Source organism: Tripterygium wilfordii, chromosome 6, assembly GCF_013401445.1.
Source record: "Tripterygium wilfordii isolate XIE 37 chromosome 6, ASM1340144v1, whole genome shotgun sequence".
NCBI classification, from domain to species: Eukaryota; Viridiplantae; Streptophyta; class Magnoliopsida; order Celastrales; family Celastraceae; genus Tripterygium; species Tripterygium wilfordii.
The window spans coordinates 12,605,002-12,620,665 of NC_052237.1; the positions used below are offsets into that span (position 1 = coordinate 12,605,002).

General features: G+C 39.2%; 3 protein-coding genes and 1 pseudogene across 4 annotated transcripts; 1 reads left to right on the forward strand and 3 right to left on the reverse strand.

Annotated features, from left to right (window-relative positions):
* The first annotated feature begins 5 nt into the window (after window positions 1–5).
* LOC120000764 lies at window positions 6–1,711 on the forward strand (annotated as a pseudogene).
* A 215-nt stretch (window positions 1,712–1,926) lies between these two features.
* On the reverse strand, window positions 1,927–6,004 carry LOC120000011 (SWI/SNF complex subunit SWI3B). Of its 2 annotated transcripts, XM_038847875.1 has the most exons (7): window positions 5,868–6,004; window positions 4,954–5,164; window positions 4,416–4,849; window positions 3,280–3,690; window positions 2,567–2,705; window positions 2,349–2,479; window positions 1,942–2,279 (listed from the first exon to the last, which is right to left on the reverse strand). In XM_038847875.1, exons 2-7 carry the CDS (start codon window positions 5,138–5,140, stop codon window positions 2,097–2,099), a joined length of 1,485 nt encoding a protein of 494 aa, XP_038703803.1. In that variant the 5' UTR covers window positions 5,141–5,164; window positions 5,868–6,004; the 3' UTR covers window positions 1,942–2,096. The 2 variants fall into 2 exon arrangements, with proteins under 2 accessions (XP_038703804.1, XP_038703803.1); XM_038847876.1 differs by lacking the exon at window positions 5,868–6,004 and having other exon boundaries at window positions 1,927–2,279; window positions 2,349–2,476; window positions 4,954–5,372.
* On the reverse strand, window positions 5,892–11,460 carry LOC120000012 (RNA-binding protein 24-A-like). The gene is made up of 8 exons (XM_038847877.1): window positions 10,333–11,460; window positions 9,974–10,097; window positions 9,513–9,645; window positions 8,326–8,362; window positions 7,980–8,214; window positions 7,072–7,176; window positions 6,893–6,991; window positions 5,892–6,511 (listed from the first exon to the last, which is right to left on the reverse strand). Exons 1-6 carry the CDS (start codon window positions 10,561–10,563, stop codon window positions 7,085–7,087), a joined length of 852 nt encoding a protein of 283 aa, XP_038703805.1. The 5' UTR covers window positions 10,564–11,460; the 3' UTR covers window positions 5,892–6,511; window positions 6,893–6,991; window positions 7,072–7,084.
* Window positions 11,461–12,637: 1,177 nt separating this feature from the next.
* On the reverse strand, window positions 12,638–15,480 carry LOC119999577 (cinnamoyl-CoA reductase 1-like). The gene is made up of 6 exons (XM_038847234.1): window positions 15,179–15,480; window positions 14,738–14,913; window positions 14,180–14,365; window positions 13,910–14,072; window positions 13,166–13,355; window positions 12,638–13,071 (listed from the first exon to the last, which is right to left on the reverse strand). The coding sequence occupies exons 1-6, from the start codon at window positions 15,390–15,392 to the stop codon at window positions 12,939–12,941; spliced, it is 1,062 nt and encodes a 353-aa protein (XP_038703162.1). The 5' UTR covers window positions 15,393–15,480; the 3' UTR covers window positions 12,638–12,938.
* Between the last annotated feature and the right edge of the window lie 184 nt (window positions 15,481–15,664).

Consider the following 15,664-nt stretch of genomic DNA (forward strand, 5'->3'; position numbering starts at 1 on the left):
AGATCACAAGTTCACAGCACAGAAAAGCCATTCTGGACTGCACGAAAACTTCTATCTTTGTTTCTGGTTCTTCTTTATTTCCCATTACAATTGAAAGAGATGCATTTGAGTGACAATGAAGGGATAGAGGGGAACACGTTCGTGGTGACTGGTGGATTGGGATTCGTGGGTTCTGCTCTCTGCTTGGAGCTGCTCCGGAGAGGTGCTCGCCAGGTCCGAGCCTTTGACTGCCGACCCACCTCCCCTTGGTCACATGATCTCGCTTCCCATAGTGTCCGCTGCATCCAAGGTCTCCCCTTTTGAATATATATATTTTTTTTTAATTGAGTTTAGATGGTGTTTCCATTACGCTGTTTTGTGTAAATTCGGTCTCAATTTTGTTGGGTTTATCTTTGATGTTTGGTTTTGGTCAATTAAGTTGAGTTCTATGTGGGTTTGTCCTGTAAGAAGCTGATATTGATGGCAAAGGGAGCATCATGGATAGGCTTTGCATTACTTGAATCATATTCAGGAGTACATAAGGTCTTCAGAGGAGTCTAATACTCATTGCGATATTGTTCATGAAGATTGCTGTTCTTTCTTGTATTGTGATATGTTGAAACTGTGCTGACTCAAGGGATATACACCTCGGTATATCCTTGGCTCAATACCTGTTCGTAAAAAAAAAAGAAGCAGCTGATATTGATTTGGGGAAACCCTAATTTTACTTTGTGTTGTCTCACATTTGCAGTTGGACTTTCTGTGCATGAAGGAAACTAGATGTAAATTGGAAGGAAAAAAGCCGGAATGGCTGATAAACACGCCAAGCACTCCTACCGTGTCTGTAAATTGTCTTAAGCAAGTGGTTTCTATTTGTTTAATTCATTCCAAGAAGGAATTTACACTTAGCAATGTTTGGATCAACATATATCTGCTCGCTCTTTTTGTAATGGCAATTCTTCAATTTTCTTTGATTTTGTTACTTACTTGGCCCAATTAATAACAATAGGTGATCTTGCGTGTGGAAAAAGGATGTTGAGAAAGCTATATAAGTGGGGCGGATTGTGTCTTCCACCTTGCTTCATGTGGCATGTCTGGAAAAGAAATGCCCCAGTTTGGTCGTGCTGACGAGGTGAACATTAATGGAACTTGCCATGTCTTGGAAGCTTGTGTTCAGTATGAAGTCAGGAGGCTTGTATATGTGAGTACATACAATGTTGTGTTTGGTGGAAAGGAGATACTGAATGGCAATGAAAGCTTACCTTATTTCCCCATCGATGACCACGTTGATTCATAATGGACGTAGCAAATCCATAGCTGAACAGTTAGTTTTAAAGAGCAATGGCCGTCCTTTTAAGTAAGTACTGATTTACTTGCAAGCATTCTTATCTTTAGCAGCCTGTAAACTACATGAGCTGTAGCCTGTAGGTACAATGAAATGTCACAACGATCTGTATTGGCCAAATGAGATTCAGTTCGTTGATAATATTTGATACGGTCTGATATGCCACTGATTGTAGACAGCTAAGATCCTTAAATTTGTACTTGAAGCATGGACTTTTCTTTTGTCTTGCATAGGAGTAGAAATGGGAAATGCCTTTATACATGTGCTATACGCCCAGCTGCCATCTACGGGCCTGGTGAGGAGAGGCACCTTCCGAGGATAATGTCCCTAGCAAAATTAGGTCTGCCATTATTCAGAATTGGTCAATTTTGTACTTTAAAACTTTAAAGGTGACGATATAGGACAGCTACAAACAGGTGCGCTGTGTCTTTGTTGCATTGCCTAGTTTAGCAAAATCACCTTCAATTAGGGTAGGAAAGTCGAGAGAAAAAAAAGTCTCTAGTTCAGATAGATGATTAAGATTCGAGGGCAGACAATGAAGTGATGACTCTCACTCAGTAATATTTTTTTTACTGCAAAAAATGGAAGATGACTAGTGATATTCAGAGAGGGGCTTCTTAGCAGAATGTCAGGCATGTACGAAATTAGACATTTAGGCATGAACTCAACAAATATCGAGGGTGACTCTTCGCACAATCCTAGAGAATTAGAGATAAATACCAATGGGCATCTGACAAATATACAAATAGAAGAATTTGGAATCATTAATCTGTTAATCTGTTCTTAAACTATCCACCAATACTTCTCCAGCATTTGGGGAAGAACTTGTGGGAAATAAAAGGCTAAGTTTATCAGCAAAGAGCTGGTTCTTCATTTGCTCTAGTTGTTGCCTTTCTTTTTCCATCTGCAAATCCAACTCCTCAAAACGAACAATCTTATCTTGAATCTCTTTCATCTGCAATAGCAATCAGCAAATAATTAACAACTTTAGTAGTGAAGACATCAAAGAACAATAATCACACACCTCCACTTCTACAATTCCTGAAATTGCTCTCTCCAGATCTTGCTCTTCCTTCTCAAGCATTGATTTTGCTTCTACACTAGCTCCCCCCATCGTAGTTGGAGATGTGTCCCCGTTAGATGCAATATCGGCTTCTGCATCAGAAAGAAAACAATCATTCAAAGAGTTAAAATTGTCTCAACAATATGTGCACAAGACATCAGGGTACAAATAATCCATACCTTGCTGTCTAGTGTTCCTGGCCAGTATACCAGGGACCCCTACACCAGTTTTAGAGTCTGTTCCAGACGCAGCGGTCAAAGCTGCTCGAGCAGCAGCTTCAGCAACCTCTACACCCGCCAAAGCTGACAGAAAAGCAGCCTGGGAAACATTTTTACATAATTGCATAAATCATTCATATGGGCACGGTGTAGCTGGCAATAACAGTTCAAATCTCATTACAGGAAAATGCATCACATGCCCTCTAATATTTGGTAACTTGGATACGTATCTACTAGCAGCCAACCATATTAGATGCTCACTCTCAACAATGACTCAGAAAGCGCTGCTAACCTTATCCATTAGGGCCAAAGGCTAAATTGACTTTCTAATCATTTAGATGCAATAATCAAACAGGTAGTTAAAGAAATTCAGGATAAGTAAATTTAATAAGATTGGGATGGTAATAGGACGATCAAGGCAAGGACTATAACTAAAACTCCTGGAAGTACTCATGAATAAGGGGAAAAAAATAAAGGGAGATGCCCTATTCCCATTTAAGTGAATCGAAGAAAATACTCAACTTCTTGCTAAGCTTACAAATCAATGCAATAAAGATGAATAAAACCAAATCTAAACAAATTAATGACGTCCCACTCTTGCTTCTCTTTTAAAGTCCCAATTTTTTTTCTCACCCTTCCCAGTCACTCTAAAAAACCTTGAGCAAAATCCATACCTGGGCCATTATTGGGTTGCTAGCATCTGCAAGTGGTGTAAGACGCATTCTCTTACTTGGAGATGATACACCAATACTTTCCAATCCAGATTCAGCGGTACGTTGGTCCTTCATTTGGTGACACTTGTTATCCATCTTCCCTGAGTCTAAGTAACCAGAAAATTCCTCCCCAAATGGAAGCTTAATAAAATGATTGACACAGTCTTTCTCACTTCTACCACCAACGTGATGCGCAACTCTTCTCCAGTCATCACCAAAATGCACAACGGCTTCCAGCAGTAATAAGGTGTCTTTTTCCGTCCAATCTGCCTTAGTTTCTTCACTGATCTCAACACGCCTGAAATCTGAAGAATTGACACCAACACGATAGTTGCCACGTACATAGCACCGTGCACACAGAGTTAAGTCATACTGCACAGCCAAAAGAGATTGCAATAGTTAGTTATAATCACCTTGGACCAGACAATCAAAGGAGTGGCACTCCAATATATAAAATAGAGTACGAAAATATGAGAGAACATTCTCTATGTATGCTCTGCAGAAGCCTTGCAAACAAGGAAATTTCTTAACTTTTCCAGTTGGCCAATAGTAAGGGTCCTAATCATCCATATCCATGGAGGAAATGGACACCAATGGTTATAAATGGACAGTTGCTTCATTGAATCTAAAATTCTTTGGTATCTTTATCTGCAAGTACCTTTCATGTATCTTCACTGAAAAGTGATTCTACTTACGAATGTTAGACTACAAAAAGAAGAGGAAAATCACGGAGGCAACAACTCAAAATAACATGAAAAGTCCACAATTTTGCGCTACCTAAAACTTCCTTCTTTTATATAAACATATAATTAGACTATCGCACTGGCAAATGCATCATAACATCCGTACACAATAAACAAATGAAGCCTAATATGATGAAAATCCTGTTTTAAAACAACCCCAAACACTTATATTTTATATGTAGACAAAACATTTTGATAACTCATATGACAACAAGAATCTCCAATATTCCAAATTATTCATCAAATTAGTTCGTTATCCTATAGTTTTCAAACACTTAAAGATATAAATGATCAATTTACTTCGCCTTTAAAATGCAAGAAATATGTTCCACAGTAAGTAGTAAGAAGAGTGACCTTATCACAAGCAAAGCAAGCAATGCTGCATACGGACTTGCATCCACTACACAGCCTCTTGGTACTCTCCCTGTTCACCTGGGAAGAAGAATCAAAGGAAGCGACTCCTACATCACCAGCGGCCCCACTGCTTTGCCCCTTAGTCTCCTTCTCCTCCCATCTCAATGGCTTGTTCAAAGCCGAAGGAGAGTAATTTATCAAACCCCATGCCTCCAAGAAATCAAAAATCCTACGAATTGATCCTACATCCCCAACCAGCGTCTTCCTGGCCTCGGTGAATGTAAGCTTCCTGGCAGGATTCTCCCTGAAGAGCTTGATTATGGAGTTCCGGTAATACCTGTAAACCCTAGGGTTCTTTGAAGGCGACCGCGAATCGAAGAACTCCGGGAGGAACCGTACCTCACATTCATGTGTGGCGTTCCATGAAAACCACCCTAATTAAACACAAATAAACAAAGAAAAAGGAATTAACTTTAGAAGAAAAGCAATAGATATTGTGCACACCATCATAGAGGCTAGGGTTTTAGGAGGGACTTACGGGAGTAGCTGGGGACGTGAATGACGTCAGCGTCGGAGGAGGGAGGTGGTGGCGGTGGACGAGGATTGGTCACACCGGTAGTAGAGGTGGAGGAAATTTCGGGTTTAACCGGAGGATGTGGCACGGTGGGGGCGTAGGATCCCTGTGGAGGTGGGACATTGATGGGTGACTTCGAGGGCATGGCCATGGGCGTTGGGAGAGAGGGAGGATACTGGAGATGGAGACGAGAGAATTAGTGCGGTTGCGGTTTATTTAATTGGGCATTTGGATACCCAGACGGGGATCCGGGGGACCAGATCCACACGTTTATATATATATATAATAAATATATATTTTTAAAACAAAAATCAAAATAAAATAAAATAAAATAAAATAAAATCATAGATATAAACTCAAAACATTCTATTAGATTCATAATGTTAAATAAATATAGACATTTATGATTTTTGTTTGAAAAATAATACTGTATGAATATGGCAAAATAATAGAAGAAGAAGAAGAAAAAAGAAGACTAATAACTACCAAAAACCCCCCCTCCTTCCCCTTGTTTATTCATCCACAATGGCATAACGAAGAAAGCCCTGTTGATTATTCATTTTGGAGTAGAAACAAACTACGTTTAATTTGAGTTGGAGGCCATTTATCGACCAAGGTTGGTTTGTTTCGTACATGTTGCTTTGTTTCTTTCGTTTGTTTTGGAGTCTTGTCAAGAATTAATCTTGAACAAAGGCCCATACCCCCCCCCCACCCCCCTTAACCCTGCCACTGACGACACAGGTGGATCACATAAATCGGAATTGTCATTGGGGCTCATGGTAACATCATAAAACAGAACATCATGAAGAAGAAGAAGAAGACAGAGAGAGAGAGAGAGAATGAACACATGGACACTATCCCCAATTCTACTTGCTCACCCTTTAAAACCAGCTTCCTAAACCTTTTTTTTTGTCCTTCAAAGAGACCAAAAGCTCCTGTGTTATGGACAATCAACAGCAGCCCTCAAGAGAATACTAGTCTGAGTTACCACTCTGATTGGGAGATCGGCTAAATTCTGTTACTACTCTGAGTTACCACAAATTTTTTCTTCTGATAATAAAATGCACCTACGAGCTTCCCCCCATTCCTTGAGGTTAAAGACTGATAGGTGATAACTTCCATGTTTGCAGAAACAATAAAAACCCTAGCCACTAATATGCACAAGAAAAAAAAAAACACTCCAAAGCTGAGTGTGTGTGTGTTAAATACAATGTAGGACACCAGAGACTAATGCACCCAAATGCTGGGACTAGACTATCGAAGAATCATATGTTGATTCTAATATGCAGAGACCTTTTTTTACAAGTGTCTTTTATTCCTATATGGCTGCCAGAAACCGATTCCAGCATCCACCAATCCATGCCTGCCAACCACTCATCCCGAGAGGCCAGCAGTATTTCGATAGTTTTTCTTTCATACACAAAGGTTGACGAAGATGTTTCCCACATCTTCCAAATTCCTTCTCCACCATCCGGAGCGACTCAGACATCCAACATCTCTGGTGAGCATGACTATGTATGACCTGCAAAATTATGTCCAGAAATCACTATCAGCAAAATGAAGAAATCAGAGATTTTGGCAGCCATTAACAATGTTAATGCATGGATCACTAAAAAGGATGCTACCATTCTACACATATGCACCGTTAGTTCTTCTTTCTATCAAGATCATAACTGGCACAAGCAATGCAACGCTCCCTAAACCCTAAACGCTAGTAAGTAGTAACACACAAAAGACAAAAAAAAAAAAAGTTTTGTGTACCTCTCGAATAAAAAAAATAAACAACCTTGTACACAAATGGGTAGGGTCGGGGACAGGCAAGATGTACGCATACCTTATCCCCACATAATATATTGAGAGGGTGTTTTCAGGAATTGAACCTGTGAAATCTAGGTTTGTGTACCTCTAAAATGCAAAATAGAAAATTTGCAAGGCTAGATTCGAAGCCCGCCACTCAAGTAGCAGTTCCGCTGCTCTTAGTCCTGCTGCAATCTAAGGATACCTGGAAATAGGCACTCGTCACATAATCTAGAGATAAGATACCACTATTGACATTTACAAGCAAGATGTACATTAAGTCACCTTGATCAACCCCTCACCCAGCTGTCTGGTCAGAACCGCTACCTTGCATAAACTGAGGAGCAGGAACTATAAACTGTGCTTGTGCTGGTACAGGTGTTGCCATGCCTAAAAACAAAAGTAAGCTTCTGAATCAGGTTTACTTGGATGCTTTTATATTGATGAGACGTGTTACCATTTAGCAAAGATTCTAAATCAGGCTTACTTGGATGCTTTTATATTGATGAGACATGTGTTAGCAAATTCACAATCCATTATCTCACGTCAAGAAAATTTTGAACAATCAAATAGACACCTTTTATTATGCCATTTGTATAACTGGCTTCTAGCAGCTACATTGTTTTACAAACAAATGTTCTCTCTGATCCCAGGTCAAGCTTTTCATGAGTTCTCGTCTCCCCAAACCATTTGGTTATGTTGAGTCCAACATGTTTGGAAAGACAATTAGGTGTAGATGTAGGACTAAAGACTCTAAACTGTTTGGAAAGACAATTAATGTTGGACTCAATACTGGGAAGGAAAGGAAGGGGGAAAAAAAAAACACTTTTCACTAGATAGCCTGTCCTCTGACATTATTCTGTATTCAATATATTCATCAAACAACACAGCAGATGGGTAACTTCTCATTGGCATGATAAGAATCATGCACTTAGCATAAAGTGGTGCAAGGAAGTAGCTCTTTCTTTCGTTGGATTCTCATGATAAATGAACAACCTATTTTAAGAAAAAGAAAAAGGGCTGAAAATGAAAAGAGTTTTAAGCACGTAGAATTGTGTGTGAATCTGACACTCCTGAAGAAAATTCGGAAAGCGCAAACCTACTACAAAGGTTGACTTATTGGATGCATATCAAAAGGTTAGAAAACTTTCAAGGATCAACAATAGTTTCTCAAGGTGAAATCAAAAGATTACCTGTATGATACGGTCTTTGAATTGTGGGCATGGGCGGAGTACTTATTGCACTAACACCAGGTCCACCGAATTGTACAACCTGATGACCTGGCGTTGCATATCCTTGAACTGCTGTGTAACCATGACCACCAGGAATGGTTTGACCCAACTGTCCATAAGGATACATAGCTGCATTAACAGTTCCAGGAACTCCATATATTTGAAGGTACTGTTGCATGTAAGGGTTGTAGACACCCTATCAGAGGATGTGAAAACAATATCAGGTTCACATCAGCATCATAAAAAAATATATATTATTAACCGTTAGACGAAGTAATTATTTAAGACAGTTTGGAGCACCATATACCTGTGGGTACACGTACTCGGGTCCATATGTAGCATACCTGCACAAATGAAACCGTTCAGGATATTCAGAGAATTTAACATTCAACCAGAATTTTGAATGTACAAATGAAAGCAGAGTTCAGAGACAAAATGTTGGAAACGGACAAACGAAATAAGACATCGTGCATTGATATAGGTTCTTATAAGAGAGCCTAATGTGCTCCTATCCTATAAACGAGCCATTAAAGGACAACCACCAATAGTTCAGTAGTAGAATCACCCTAAGAACAAAAGATGTTATTGCTGAGTACATCTTTCTTTTCTATCATTTTCCTAATCAAACCATGGTATTGATTCTTGCCTGTTCAATAAACATTGAGCTGGGCAAATATCCTCTGCAACTACCACATTTTGAATTCCTGCAATTACCAATCATAATATGTCATAACACTGCACCTGGACTAAATTAGCCCTGTAGCCCTGTATTTGAGGAAAAAGAAAAATATTGCTAGGCAAATAAAGACGCCTAAAAGAAGTTCGGTTGTAATTGGTATATGCATGAGCAGCCAAGGAAAGGGATAAAGAAAAGGTTAATTGAAGAGAGTAGCTGCAAAGGATATGTACCCAATTTTACAGAACAATACCCATGTTTCCAGTGTATCCACATGATGGCATACATGACAAGAAAGCAAGATTGAGCAACCAGATCTGAACATTAGGTGCAGGGGAATCAACTAAGCCCGTTTAAATGGAGGATTAACAGATATGAAGGAAATATCAACACAATTGCAAAACTGACCATGCATGAACTAGAGACACACATATTAGGTAAATCTCACAAAACAAGAAGCAACTCTATAGTGAGATTCAGTAATTTTTTTGGAGCATAAAGAACGAGAAATTATCCACATCGAACTCCACAAAGCCATTCTTCACATCAATAGCAGAATCCAACCAAAGTTATCAGATCATAGCAAGGCAGAAAGATATCCTCAACCCACAGTCAGAGATACTCATCCGCATGCAACATACTAAGAGAGCAGAGAGCATGCCCCACACCAAAACCTTCAAGCCACTTGAACTTCAATGAATGGAACAATTAATCAATTATGCAATTCTATTTGGCATGGGGCCCAGTAAACCGAGCTGACTTCAGACTGCAATATCTTTTGCATTATCTTATCATTAGCTTCAGAATGCAAAACTCACCCATAAGGAGGATACATCATTCCTTGTTGATAGCTGTAAGAAAGTGGCTGTGGGTTACCAAAACTTCCAATATAAGCCCCCCGAGCAGCTTGCACACTTCCAATGTATGGACTAACTGGTCTCACGCCGCGTCCTAAATGAAACAAATGCAGAGAGCACAGAGGAAAAGTAGCACAATAAGAGATTGATCAACGAGATCCAAACATTATTTTACTGACATTTTTTATAAAAACAATACAGACAGTTCATCCATGTTATGTGCTTCAAAGGGGTGGAAAAGGTTAATAAAATGATACAATTCAAAATCGGGACCATTCATGTATAGCATTGGACGTAGAGAAAACGAGCAAGACAACACACAAATGTATCTTGAGTGTCAAAGGTCATACAAAACCACATTTAAGAGAACTTGAAGCTTGGTTTCAGTTGGGTATGCAGACAATGATGAGAATATAAGATACCATATTGCAGAGGTGGACGTGGTCGCCCAAGAGAAGCCAGATTACAATTAGCCCGCCTCCCATCGATGATTGGAGCTGGATCAGCACAGGCTCTCCTAGCAGCTTCAGGGTCCCGGAAAGTTACCTACACCCTCCATACAAACATCAACCAGTATCAAGTCATAAACTCATAATACAGTCACCAGAGACTACGTAGAGAATCGTTGAAATGACAATCGAGGGCACATAGAGCAACTAAATTCTCTTCCTAAGAGCTGTAAACAGGACCAATAAAGGGTTATCAAGCTAATGCCCCTAGTGATCGAACTTATCCAGAAACAAATTCGATACAAAACAGAAAAGAAACAATAAATACTCACAAAACCGTAGCCTTTGGATCGGCCAGTATTCTTATCAGAGATGACAACGGCCTCAAGAATCTCTCCAAATTGCTGAAAGTATCGTCGCATAGTTTCACTTTGTGTCTCCCAGGCAAGTCCCCCGACGAAGACCTTGGTGTAGGTGGTATCTCCAAAAGGAGAATTTAAGTACTGAAACCCAGAACTCGAACTCGATCCCGAGCTCGGTCCCTGAATTCCTTTGTACGCCATTCGATCAATCAATCAATCAGATAAATACCAAATTCAATTTCAGAGATATAACAAGTAAGGAAGAATTTTCTACAAAGGGTTATCAAATTGGAGGCAACTGTGTGATACTAAAGAGGAAAGGACTGGAATAGATACCAACCCCCACATATTTAAAAACCCTAGAAAACCCCTAGTGAATCCATACAAGAAGCTAGTCTTGATAAACAGAGAAAGAGAAAACACTGGAAAGACAGGGTGATCTATACAATAATCCTACGACGGACAAGAAAAGGAAAAGGTGAGTTCCAAAAGTGAAAACAGAGAGCCAAGAGGAAGGTGAGGTCGGTGGTGGGATTGGATTGGGAAACAGAGAATGAAAGAGGAAACACGATGTGGGTGTCTGTGTATGGAAAAAGTTGGTCAATGGGGGTTGTAAAAGAAGAATCTTTTTTCTAGGAAGGGAGAGAGAAACACAAAGGAGAGACTAATAAGCCGAAGCTAAGGAGGAACAGAGTGGACATGGTAGAAGTCGAAGTTGGAGAAGTACGGAAGGGAAAGCGCATCCTTTTTCCCTTTTTCATTGTTGTCGAAGAGAATTAGAGAAATGGAAAAGAAGGGAAGGAATGATTTGCAGTTAATGAAAGTGAATGAAATCAAGAGGAAAAAAAAAAGACAAAAAAAGAAGGTCCCTTTGATCTTCGAGAGTTCTCAACAGAGTATACAAGACAGGGTGAGGGTGGAAGTGGGACCCATCTCCCACATTTCATCCCAATCCGAAAGAAAGCCTTCTTCCAAACGTGTGAGCTTAATGTACACGTGTGTTTGTTTTCTTGCTGCCTTACTGTTGCATAACCCCCCTGCCCCTGGATTAGCAGATTTGCCAGGCTTTTGAGCTTCCTAGGGAAAAAAATTTTATGTAGATTTCCTGAGTCACCAGCAAATAAAGATTGCAATTTAATCCATGCATTGGGTGGAATGATTTATGAAGAATGTGAAGAGATATTTACTAGGGGTTAGGGGAGCAGCTTGGGAGTTGGGAGTAGATGAAAGTGAGGAATTGTCCACGTAAACAATAAGTCAAGAGAAGAAAGTGAGTGTTGTCACATTGGATGATGCAGATTGCAGAGGTTTCTTTCTTTCTTTTCATTATTACAAGGGTTAGGGTTAGGGTTAGGTGCAGACGGTATATCAGCTTCCTTCCTCTTTCTAGAGTGCTGTTATCAACAGAACTCAAGCTCACCATAACCAATCAATGCTAAAAAAATTTGATCGGCCCGTAAAAGGGTACACCATTTGGATACCCGTTAAAACATGTTAAATTAAAAAAAAATATCCAAAATAAGTTTTAGGACATCCATTGGACATGTTCGAGTAAATGTTATTTTCGATCAACACTGACAGGTCACGTTACAACTCAGTGATCTACATTCCAACGTTGCAAATTGGTGATTGAATTTATTGTGTTACTGCTTTATTAATTAGTAGTTTTTTTTTATTAATTAGTAGTTGATCCAATTGAGTTTATGCTTGAATAGCAAATCATTAGCTGGTACGGTGGGGGCCCAAACCAACTGTTCTGGGCCACATTTGTCCGCGCTGCAGTGTTGGACCTTCAAGGACCAGAAGGCCCACCACTCCTTGCAAAGCAATATATTCCAGAGTTTCTTTTTTTTTTTTTGATGGGCAGACCATGATTAGCAACAGATGTTCGTCAAATACATTGTGTGTTCCATCCACAGCTGCTCGAATAACCTATCAATAATGATCGCAAAAAGCCCCAATTCATAAACTTAATGGCATGATCGACCTGCTAGTCATGCTATTAAGAAAGCTTAAATCTTCCCTTGTAAATAACTCAATGGACGAAATGGGCTCGCAATGTGGAAACACAACTGCACCACCATGAAGTCGAACCAATGTTTATTTGTACTGCTTCGCTTACTTTTGCAGAAAATCATGCAACATATTTTCTATAAGTTATTTTGAGCAAAAATAATAAAAATACTTCCCCCTTGCCCTGTCTGGATAATTTTCCATTGCTCTCCCTGCATACTAGCAGAAAACATCAATACCAGAAACACAAGCACTAAACAAATAATCGATGCAAATGATAGTTCTATGAAAAGAACGATGTACAAGAATGCCAGAAATTAACCAATCCCTGCAATTCAAGTACACCACACGACACAAAATTCGTACAAACAAGAGAGAGCAAGAACAGCAACACTCTCCACTAAGACGACCTCCGGCAAAAACATAGCAGTACTAAAGAGCCAAGAACAACCACATGACTAAATAATGTCTCGGGTTTAGCCCATATCTTACAGATTTGAGCCATATCTTATTGGAGGAAAAAAAAAAACAACATTGCAGGAAAACATGGAAAAAGATGTTTTTTAGTCCAAGATTCCAGCTTTTCGGTAGCTTTCAACAGAATCAATGAGGGTTTCCTCCAATGGCCGAAAAGTCCAGCCCAACTTCTGCAACTTCTCTGAAGTCTGCTGTTCTTGATCATCCTCATCAGTGCAACTGCCGGTACAGAAGAAGATTTGTTAAGCAACTTACTTGAGAATGCAGGTTATTAATAATAATAAGAAGAAGAAATCAAAAGCACAAGACCTACTTCTTCGGGTAATTGTAGTTTGGATAAATACTTTTTAGTTTCTCAACCAGATCCCGGGTCATGATGGGATGTGCTGTGCATATGTGTCTGCCTTCAGCCTCAGGTTTCTCATACAGCAGAAGTAATGCTTCAGCCACATCTCGCACATCTACAATCATCCGGAGCCTATTCGCCGTTGTCTCATAACCTTCTGCTAGGACATGCCATTGTTGACATCAATAGGAAGGTGAGAAGATAACGTTTTTGCTTGCAATTTTTCGTAAAAAGAAATGATGCAACGTTGGTCATAAAAAAACAATAGATCTTAACTTTCATGTGCAAGCCACTTCATTGTTTGGACACAAAATGCATGGAAAATGTTCAAGAACTTCAAATTCAAATACCAATTGTAGTTTAGATATCTAATTTTAAAACATCCAAAGAAAACTGGGAAGCTAGTCAATGGGAGTCCACACAGCAGAGCTATATTGATCCCCCGGAGAAGGCATGTCAGAGTTCTGATGGTCCAAACATTTAAAACTTTTCTAAAAATCTGGGTATGATGTTTAATATAAAAGACATTACACAAGCAGTAACATAACTCATACATACAAATAGGATGCTAAACTTTCTTTCAAGTCATGTGCATAGCGTACTCACAATATCATTTTCATTCTATTTTGTTTTATTTTATATGGCATTTTTATTCTAGTTTAGCATACATATGCACAAATTATAGAAATTGGTAAGAGTACAAGAACGAACCTTTCAAAAGCTTAATCAGAATCAAGCTACTTGCATTCACCCTGGACTGAAGAATTGGCCCCAAAACTAGGGTAGGACAAATGGTAACAACATCAAGCCCAGTTTTTTTGGCATACTCCATAGCTTGAATTTCGGCTTCCGTTTTTGAGAGAAAATACCAGTTCTGGTACAAATACACAAATAGGACTTCAGAGATTACAGCTGTGTGCATAAATAACAGTGTTATGTTAATTGGGAGTATAAGGAAATCCATTAGAATTCTCAACTTACGTTGGTTTTTCTGCAATACTCTCTATCAGACCAGCAAGTCTCATCCTTCACTTTACCCTTGGGCCATCCAGGATTCATTAACACGGCACCTTCTGAGGACACAACAACAGCTCGCTTGACCTTGGCTTCAAAGCATGCTTTCAGTACATTTAGTGTGCCCTTCACTGCAGGCTCAAAAACTTCCACCTGGGACACCGGTAATAACATTGGCTTCTGCTTCACTCTAATGGATGCAAGAAAGAATGGTATATACTAAGCAAAGAATAATTGCTTTATCTGAAAAGATTTAATGGTTTTCCCTCAATTCATCATCCCAAAAGAAACCTAGCAAATGTAGTTCAAGTCCTCCATGAATATAATGCGAGTATTTGTTATATCAAATCTCTTCTTGCAGTTAGTTAGCGAATAGCACCACCTCGTGGTCTCACTCAAAAGCATCCTCACAATGTTTTATGTACGTGTTGAAAAAAGCTTATCATATATCAATTTGGGATCAATATCAGTGTAAATGTAAAAAGAGAAAGAAAATAAATATTTATAAAAAGACAGTGTTGTTGCCTCAGGGTTTGTTGTAGTGGAGGAAGGAACGGGGCTAGCAATATGAATGACTCCATTGCATCCTGCAATTGCAGAGTAAAGGGAGCTGTAATCTAGTAGATCGGCCTTGAAGACTGTCAGGTTCTCCGATGCCTTGTCAAGCTTCTCCAAGTGATCATAACTCTCATCCACCAGTACTGTGAGAAACAAAAAAAAAAAAAGCAACAATTTTCAATAGTAACTATTTTTTTTTTAAAAAAAAATAACATTTCTTTTCAATCAACAAGCTTCTAATTCAATTTTACTTTGATGATTTAAGACAGTTCCAAATCGGAGAAGAATAAATTAATCTGAAACTAAACAAAAATTGTCATTTTTTACAAGCTGACATCAGATCTATTCAGCAAACAAACTTTGAAGTGAATTAAAAGAAAATGAATGAATGAAGATGAAGTAACATACAAGGGTCTCTAACAGTTCCATGAACTTTGAAGTCCTTAGAAAGGAGAAGCTTGACGACCGTGGAACCAATGAAACCAGCAGCTCCCGTAACACAAACTCTCCCCTTGTCCAACGCCATTTGAGAGCTAGAGATGGATCGAATAAGAATTCCCCTTTTCTTTTGGTTAGCGCTGATTGTGAGTGAGGTTACTACCGAACGATTCAAAGCTCTCATGAGATTTGTCCACTTAGCGATTGCGTGACCTTTTTCGATATTCGCGAGTGAGTCGGGAACTTTCTTCTCTTGTTCGCTGTAGGGTATGCCCAAAGTCCACGTGGAGGAAATCGCGAAATTTCTGGATATATATATATATATATATATATATATATTTATTTTATTTTTGGGTTGTTGGCAATGGCAACTATGCAAGTCAAGTGTTGGCTTCCTTTGCTCTCCAAGACTTTTGTTCAACGCTTATCCGCCATGTAAGATTGAGTAAGAGGCTC